The sequence below is a fragment of the Macrobrachium nipponense genome, chromosome 24, assembly GCF_015104395.2.
Source record: "Macrobrachium nipponense isolate FS-2020 chromosome 24, ASM1510439v2, whole genome shotgun sequence".
Lineage (NCBI taxonomy): Eukaryota > Metazoa > Arthropoda > Malacostraca > Decapoda > Palaemonidae > Macrobrachium > Macrobrachium nipponense.
In genome coordinates, this window is record NC_061091.1 from 14,355,760 (window position 1) to 14,365,676 (window position 9,917).

The 9,917-nt window shown below is 38.4% G+C and overlaps 1 protein-coding gene across 4 annotated transcripts in view; it reads right to left on the reverse strand.

Moving 5' to 3' along the window:
- The window catches only part of LOC135205463 (neuronal acetylcholine receptor subunit alpha-7-like), a 179,206-nt gene extending 169,726 nt beyond the window's left edge, over positions 1-9,480 (reverse strand). For all 4 annotated transcript variants that reach the window (XM_064236116.1, XM_064236115.1, XM_064236114.1 and 1 more), the window contains exons 1-2: positions 9,352-9,480; positions 4,245-4,384 (exon numbers count right to left, since the gene is read on the reverse strand). In XM_064236116.1, coding sequence (XP_064092186.1) covers positions 4,245-4,337 — 93 coding nt within the window. In that variant the 5' untranslated portion in view covers positions 4,338-4,384; positions 9,352-9,480. The remainder of the gene's footprint in view (positions 1-4,244; positions 4,385-9,351) is intronic.
- Between the last annotated feature and the right edge of the window lie 437 nt (positions 9,481-9,917).

The following is a 9,917-nucleotide window of genomic DNA, read 5'->3' on the forward strand; positions in this document are numbered from 1 at the left end:
CTTACTACTTGTGTATTATTATTATTATTATTATTATTATTATTATTATTATTATTATTATTATTATTATTATTATTATTATTATTATTATTATATATATATATCTATATATATATATATATATATATATATATATCTATATATATATATATATATATCTCTTTATATCTATATCTGATTATTATATCTAGATATATAATAAAGTAATAATATAATATATATATATATATTATAGATAATATAATACATACAGCTTTCTAGGGGAGAAATGTTAAAATACTCGTCCTAGGTGAGGTTAAAACTGATCACAGAGAGAGAGAGAGAGAGAGAGAGAGAGAGAGAGAGAGAGAGAGAGAGAGAGAGAAGAGTTTTGTAAATGTAATATAAGATAGTCAAAACGAAACTATACATAAATTGTACACATAACTCAAATCTCACGATATTAAGTCGGTCCCCGATTTCATGACCGTTTATCAGGATGGTATATCTCAAGAGGTGACTATTCAAGCCCATCCAGCTTTGCCACAATGCGACCAAGGTCCCATTCTTACGCCTCGAGACGAAGCAATAACCATAAAGTCCTAGAGGCTTATAAGGACTCGGACAAGTCGAGTAGACGAAGTTCCTACGGAGGAAGGTAATTCCTCGAGGTAAAAAAAAAAAAATGCAAGGGTCCACACCCAACGGTATAATGGAGCCCTTAGCGAGCGTTATTTTAATTCCTTTTCAAACAGAGAACCCCATTTCCACCGCCCTTATAAATCTTGAGGCTAGTGACTTAAATCCTTGCGGTCATAACATATATTTCGTGCTATACTTTATCAATACAGCTCCGGAGCGATAAATTCTTGTATAATGGCTTGAATTCGTTGGCGGCAACCAATATAAATAAGAAGACTTGGGTATCATGGAAACTATTCTGCGGTTGAAGTCTTCACTCAGATCTCGTTTGAGCAACCAATAAGATCGCCATTGACTTAGGATGACAGGAATGTCTCTTGAGGGGTTGGGTTGGGGGGGGGGGGGGGTGGAAATAAAATATACGAAGAAATTTTTAATTCGAATGTTTTCTCCTTTAACCAACTTTGGTTATCTTAAGTATTCAATTGTCAAGTTCGCCACATAAACGATGTTCAGAGCTCTGGCTAAAATAATATCGGGTACTCCACATTCCGCGGTATGATATATATAGATGACACAATGACACGTGACACCAATGATTTTAATCACCTTCCATCTCAGTGATCAGGTCAGAGAGCTAGCAGGATCACGGGGTTTGTTTTCGTACTGAATAAGGTCGGTACATCTTAGTTTAACCAGGCTGCTGACCTGATCAACAGCTCTCCTATGGCTGGCCAGAAGGATTAGATATTTTTACGTGGCTAGGAAACACTTGGTTACTTAAGCAACGGGACCCACAGCTTATTGTGGGATCCGAACCACATCGAAAAATGAATTTCTATCACCAGAAATGAATTCCTCTGATTTCGCGTTGGCAGTCAGGAATCGAACAGGGACCCTGTGATCGGTAATCAAGCACGCAACCGACTTCGTAGTGAATAAATATTATCTAAAGAGCGTTGTGGATAATATTCGTAGTGATTGAATATTATCTAAAGAAGGTTGTGAATAATATTCGTAGTGATTAAATATTATCTAAAGAGCGTTGTGGATAATATTCGTAGTAAATAAATATCATCTAAAGAGTGTTGAGTAGATAGCCAACCCTTACAATGGTTTTATAATACAATTTCCCCATAGACGCACAAGTAACCTCCTGCCCACAAGTTACGTTCCAGCTCTACCGAAAACCAATCACTTGTTGCAGGTACCGCGACCAATCTACTGGTAAGACTTTTTTTTTTTTTTTTTTTTTTTTTATACAGCCACGCATTTCAAAGGAGCAAACAAACTTGGTTACTTGCTGACGGCTTATCCCGGACCCGCACCACTTCCATAGCGCTAGCAGGACCCTCATTATGAAATAAACAGTTTATCCATCGGGTGTAATTAATCATAATGCAAATTTCACACTTTTTGATCATCCATATCATAGCATCTATTAACCGAAAAGGTTTTAAGTTTCTTTCTGGAAGTCTACAAATCCTCAATCTGCCTCATTTCAAGAGATCCATATTCAAAGTCTCTGGTGCCACAGACTCGGGAAAAACGTGGTTCTACCAACTTGAAACCATTTGTAACTAGTCTTGTACCAAGTCGATTTATTGGTTGTATAAACACTCTAAAAAGCAATCTCCCTGGCAGGTAATAAATTACATTTCCTTGAGCATTTGAGGGATGAATGATTATAATCTCCACCATTCTAACGATAGAAAAAGACGTATCCATCAGTTAGTTGAAGATATTACCATTAAATGTCGTCTATTCTCAAGTTCAAATCAATAAAACACTGTTAAAATGATCTAAATACAACTTATGCTATTACGGCCTCGAATGTATGGTATTCCATCCAGGACGCTTTGGCAAGTTAAAGCAAATCCTGAATCATGCAATTACACCTTTAGCCTTTAGTTTCAATTTAACTGACGTCATACCTGAATCATGATGCCCATATGTATGACATTGCTATAAAGGTCCCCATTGTTGTCTGAATTACAAATTCCAAAACTACATCAGGCTGAATTACGAAATCCTGTCTTAATTAGAAAGCCAACCTTTTCTTCGTTGTGTGCAAGGCCAGTCTTAGCTAAGTCCCACACTGCCAATTCTATTGTCCGAGTAAAAAAAAAAAAAAACGCAGTATTCATTTGTTATCCACCTTTCCTTGGAAAATGCATAACTAACCACCTTTAATCATCCATTTCGAATCTCTTCCTGTAGCCTCAATCACGAACTACGCTCTATGGTATAAACTATAGTCTGAATTAGAAATGACTGCTTGCAGTTTCAATTATGAACTATGACACGTAGCGACAAGAGGTACCTCAAGTCTGTAGATGAAATTATACATAGCAGCCTGATGTCTACATTCCGCAACATGGCCGGTAGTCTCATTTACCTACACAGACCTGTCTCAACTATAGGCCTCCTTCCTGTAGCTTGCTTTTTTTTATTATTATTATGAACACCTACACAGACCTGTCTCAATTACAGCCCTCCATCCCGTAGCTTGCTTTATTATTATTATTATTATTATTATTATTTATTTTTCTTTTGTCTATCACAGTCCTCTAATTCGACAGGGTAGTATTTATAGTGTGGGGTTCTGGGTTGCATGCTGCCTCCTTGGGAGTCCATTATTATTATTATTATTATTATTATTATTATTATTATTATTATTATTATTATTATTATTATTATTATTATTATTATTATTATTATTATTTTTATTTTTTTATTATTTTTTTTTTTTTTTTTGTTTTTTTTTTTTTTTTTGCTCTATCACAGTCCTCCAATTCGACTGGGTGGTATTTATAGTGTGGGGTTCCGGGTTGCATCCTGCCTCCTTAGGAGTCCATCACTTTTCTTACTGTGTGCCGTTTCTAGGATCGCACTCTTCTGCATGAGTCCTGGATCTACTTCAGCCTCTAGTTTTTCTAGATTCCTTTTTTTCATGGATATTGGGATCGTGCCTAGTGCTCCCTATGATTATGGGGTACGATTTCCACTGGCATATCCCATACCCTTCTTATTTCTATTTTCAGATCTTGATACTTATCCATTTTTTTCTCTCTCTTTCTCTTCAACTCTGGTGTCCCATGGTATTGCGACATCAGTGAGTGATACTTTCTTCTTGATTTTGTCAATCACGTCACGTCTGGTCTATTTGCACGTATCACCCTATCCGTTCTGATACCATAGTCCCAGAGGATCTTTGCCTGATCGTTTTCTATCACTCCCTCAAGTCGGTGCTCGTACCACTTATTACAGCAAGGCAGCTGATGTTTCTTGCACAGACTCCAGTGGAGGGCTTTTGCCACTGAATCATGCCTCTTTTTGTACTGGTTCTGTGAGTGCCGGGCATTCGCTTGCTATGTGGTTTATGGTTTCATTTTTTGTATTGCTCCGTGGCAGAGTGGGTTAGGTCGTCAATGGACTGGTTAAGCAACACGGGGGCTGTTATTATTATTATTATTATTATTATTATTATTATTATTATTATTATTATTATATGAACACCTACCCAGAACTGTCTATATTACAGGCCTCATCCTGTAGCTTGTTTTTATTTTTCATTATTTTTATGAACACTAATTAAAATATAATAAAAACAAAAAACTCACCACGTTGATTATCTGCTGCAGCGTGAGACCCAACTTGACGATGATGACATCCGACTCGTTCGCGGTTGGTCGTTCCAGTTTGTTGTAACTCATGAGGAGGTCGTTCAATAATCGCCGTTCGTGCTGTCCAGGGATGCACCCTGCAAGGGAGCAAAACATGGCATGAGTGTAAAATACAGCAAAAGAGCATGAGAGCAAAATACAGCATGAGAGCATACAGCATGAGAAGCAAATACGCATGAGAGCATACAAAAGCATGAGAGCAAAATACAGCATGAGAGCATGATAGCAAAAATACAGCAGAGAGCAAAATACAAAAGCATGCAGAGCAAAATAACAGCTGCATGAGAGCAAAATACTACGCATGAGAGCATGAGAGCAAAATACAGCATGAGAGCAAAATACGCATGAGAGCAAAATACAGCATGAGAGGCAAAATGAAAAGAGCAAAAATACAAAGCATGAGGAAAAGCAAAATATACAAAGCGGAAGCATGAAGCAAAATACAGGCGGAGAGCAAAATGAGAGCAAAATACAAGAATGAGAGCAAAATACAAAAGCATGAGAGCCAAAATACAGCAATGAACAAAATACCGCATAGAGCTGAGAGCAAAATACAGCATGAGAGCAAAAGAGAGCATACAAAAGCATGAGAGCATACAGCAGAGAGCAAAATGAGAGCAAAATACAGCATGAGAGCAAAATACAGCATGAGAGCATGAGAGCAAAATACAGCAAAAGAGCATGAGAGCAAAATACAGCAAAAGAGCATGAGAGCAAAATACAGCATGAGAGCAAAATACAGCAGTGAGACAAAAGCATGAGAGCAAAATCGCATGAGCATGAGAGCAAAATACTCATGACAAAATACCATGAGAGCAAAATACAGCATGTGAGAGCATGAGAGCAAAATACAGCATGAGCAAAATACAGCATGAGAGCAAAATACAGCATGAGAGCATGAGAGCAAAATACAGCATGAGAGCAAAATACAGCATGAGAGCAAAATACAGCATGAGAGCATGAGAGCAAAATACAGCATGAGAGCAAAATACAGCATGAGAGCATGAGAGCAAAATACAGCATGAGAGCATGAGAGCAAAATACAGCATGAGAGCAAAATACAGCATGAGAGCAAAATACAGCATGAGAGCATGAGAGCAAAATACAGCATGAGAGCAAAAATACAGCATGAGAGCAAAATGAGAGCAAAATACAGCATGAGAAAAATACAGCATGAGACAAAATCAGCATAGCATGAGAGCAAAATACAGCATGAGAGCAAAATACAGCATGAGAGCAAAATACAGCATGAGAGCATGAGAGCAAAATACAGCATGAGAGCAAAATACAGCATGAGAGCAAAATACAGCTGAGAGCATGAGAGCAAAATACAGCAAAAGAGCATGAGAGCAAAATACAGCAAAATACGCTGAGAGCCAAAATACACCATGAGCAAAATCCGCATGAGAGCAAAAATATGCATGAGAGCAAAATCAGCATGAGAGCAAAATCAGCAAAGCATGAGCAAAATACAGAGCATGAGACAAAATACACATGAGAGCAAAACACACCTGAGAGCAAAAGACGCATGAGAGCAAAATACAGCATGGGGCATGAGATCATACAGCATGAGAGCAAAATACAGCATGAGAGCAAAATACAGCATGAGAGCATGAGAGCAAAATACAGCAAAAGAGCATGAGAGCAAAATACAGCAAAAGAGCATGAGAGCAAAATACAGCAAAAGAGCATGAGAGCAAAAGACAGCATGAGAGCAAAATACAGCATGAGAGCAAAATACAGCAATTGAGCATGAGAGCAAAAGACAGCATGCGAGCAAAATACAGCAAGAGAGGAGCAAAACACAACATGCGTTTGAGATCGACAGATAATCCAAAGTGACTCTGGTACACTACTGTAAAATACTAACGTTAAAAATAAACTTTAACAGATATTTAAAACATCTCGGTTATGCCGTTCGTTATGAAGAGATATATAAAAGAGAAGAAATACCAAGGTTCCACACACTTTGGCGTCGGAGGTAAACAACCACATTACGCTGACTAGAAGAAAACATTATGTGCACTTACATATCATTTTCTCATACTAATGAATGGATGATATTTTCTCATAATAATGAATGGACAATATGACACTGAAGAATGAGACCCAGACGACGACGTTACCCATCCCATAAACTCCAAATAGTTCAATTAACTATTATTCCCAATTGAAAATTGTTACCGCCTCCCTTGCACCAAACTTCAATTTACATCAATCAAGGTTTTGAACGCCCAGTCATTCTGTTTTGCTTTATTGTAAATTTCAAGAAAGGTACCTCTGGCTCTTGGGACAGCATGTCTTATTACCAGATCCATTAGTTAGTGAACTATTCTCTCTCTCTCTCTCTCTCTCTCTCTCTCTCTCTCTCTCTCTCTCTCTCTCTGCGCTTCTCCAGGTTCTCCCTTCAGCCAAGAGCTATGTTTGCGAGTACAGTCGTTCCTCAAAGCACTGACTCCTGAGTACTCACAACTAGGGTTGCCAACTCTGACAAATTTCAATAACAGACAATAATTAGAAATGTAGCCATATTTTTAAAATTAAGGTTTAAATGTATCCACGAGTTTGAATATACTTTGACCATACACAAGCTTCGAGTTTTTAAAGTTATATTTGTTCTGACTTTTGACAAACTTCAGCAATTGAAATAAATGACAGCTGGCAACTCCTAGCTGCCAACAAAATTCCTCTAGCTTTGAAGCGCAATTCCTCTGTTTATTTCTCGTTGAGACCAATTTTTAAAACAGTATCCACGACACTATAAAAAAAAACTGACATTGACAAAAGCCGAAACAACGAAAAATGCGAATGAAACAGACAATGAAAAAAGTATATATGGACGTTCTGAATCCTGACGAGTTTGTATTTCGTTTTGCACTTTTTGGGAGTTGAAATCTCACACGAAAAAGGAAAAGTAATATATGTTAGGCTCAACACGTAAATCCAAGTGGTAAGAAAATATGCTCGCATAAAGTGGTAATTCTTTTTTGCATTCCTCATTAGCCTGGTGCCTGGATTTAGGTGTGTGAGAATTATAAAAAAAAAACAATATTCACACGCAAGAGATTTATATCAATCATAAACAGTAATGGAGTGCTTAATACCACATACAAAACAGGTCATTTGTCCCGAATAAAACTTCTAAATGAAACTTTTTGTTTAAAGAAACAAGTATACATGAGGGAAATTTGGAGCCAATGCATCAAATACATATATAATTGTTTTATTCATTTTTTAGTCTCTTGGGGCCTTACCCCTGTGCAATAAACATAACACAACAAAACTGCTTTCATATATAGTACCTTTGCAGAATTATAATCAGCGGTATGACAACCAGCTTGAAAATACTGCATCATATACATTCTTTGGAATGCGTTCTTTGAATTTTCCTTCTCGGGACAGGAGTACCCCATAGGTTACTGACTTGTGTCATTTTAACTGCAACCAATCCTTTCCTGAACCTTGCATTTTCTTCCCCCCAAATGTCAGAAAAACAGTCTGCCAAGGAGTTCGCCCTTAAGTCTAATCATGACATAGCCTGGAGTGAATCCATGGTAACTGCTTTCAACAATACCCCTGGATGATACGCAAGAAAGTCACTCTAAACCGAGGTTAGTCATCAGGCCACAGACTGATCGGTCCACCTGCAGAGGGAAGGTCTCAGCCACATCCAGTACAAAGTATTTCTGGTGACAGGTCAAGGGTGAAGAATGCAACTTGGAGGAGTGACAGGAGGTAAGAGAGTTTCCTGGTCTTAGGGAATGAACTTCCTGAAACATCTGCAAGAAGGGACTAGGGCAAGTGATAAAAGAATGTGGAATCGATAGTGAACCCCTAATTCGTTCAATAAAAGATACCAGAGTCAAGCAGTCATTTCCCAAGATTATTTCGCTTGTGAATGTGCTTAATGATATTGCAAAAATGCCCTTCCAGCTTGGCTGGTTACATCTCCACAGGCCAAGGACCACGAGGTTAGGATGAATCTGTGACAGATCGAGCTAGGCTTTCCACTGAAAAGTGAGCAAAAGATGAGTCATTATCAGTTCTCCCTCCTAAGAAGTATATACTAGTGACTACGAGTAACTGGAGTCACTGGTGAGCATGCATAGGCAGACCTTTAGATTGGTCATTTAAGTTCCTCAACAACAGGATCTACTATTACCTGCAAGACCTGATTCCTGGCAGTTGTCAACCAGACTTATACTTATATAGGCCTAGCCATTCCTATAATACCAAGTCCAGACCTAAACAGATCTTACCTACCTAACCTAACTTAGGGCAACGTGGCCTGACCTGGCTGGGGGGGGGGGGGGGGGGGGGGCGCTGGACCCCCCCTAACGAGGCCATAACCTTTCCCAGTAGTGAACAAAGTAAACAAGGTTAGCCTAGGAAGTTTACGCAAGGATCCATCAAAATAATTTACGCTGGCAATCTATACCTTCGCCTTCAAGACTGGTATACGTTCTGGTGCCCGTGAGTAGGCTAAGCTAGGTTACGGAAGGTAAGATCGGATGCATCCCTGAAATTTAAGACTCATAGCACTCGAGGTCCTAGAGCCTCCCTGGCAATTATGGCCCAAACCTCAAGGTTAGATAATGAAAGGAAGGATGCATCCTTGTCATTGGCCTTGTTTAGTGGTTTTACTTTAGAATGTTATATTACAACGTATTTTTGTGACTGGTTACTTTGTGGATTATGTATTTATAGCCATTTCTGCTTCTCCTCCTCCGTAGAATTCCCGATTCTCACTAAGGCCCAACTGTTAGGCTACTATGGGTACTGGTTATGTATGTGAAAAAAAAAAAACTGCAGTTTTTTTCCTGCAATAATGGCATAACTAGTACAATAGACTTGATAGTCGATGGGAAAAATTATTTACTCCATGTATTTGACAATAATTTAAAGTCTATCGTGGGCCTATTACGCTAATTCACGAGCCTAAACTAAGATATGGAAAATTTAACAAGGAGCTCTTATTGAGAAATTTATTGAATCAAAAATAATAAAGGCAACTACTTATTCCGTAATATCTAGATAGCCATACCTTTACTGGTATATATCCTTAATAAACATCCCCGCTAGGGACTGAAAAAAAGGATAAAAATAAAAACTGCCTACCAAACAAGTGGCAGGTTGACGTGCACACTATAAAGAACTGAATACTACTGGAAAGACCTGGAAAGTTCGACTGCTAATACAGTACTACTCCCCGTACCTAGACCCTAGAGCACCAGAGCTACGAAACTTCTTAACGTAGCCACGGACTTTTACAAAACGCAATGTAAAATGATCAAGTTTCTTTGGACAGTAAATGGAGACCTCTGGTACCGCAGCTCACTCCGGGAAACGCAGAGAATTCCAAGAACCTTTGCCGGTTGAGTAAACAAGCGAATTAAGCCGCTCGGCGGGAAATTAGAGGCACCAAAAGGCCATTTTTTTCCTCCAGTTACGAACAGAGTCCGCAAAAGTTTGGAATATCAATACTCTATATCGTTTTATTAATATTTTTCGACGACTCTGCAATCAGTGACACATATTTTTTCCATAGAAAGTGTAGGAACCTAACCCAACTTATTCTCTCTCTCTTCTCTCCTCCTCTCTCTCTCTCCT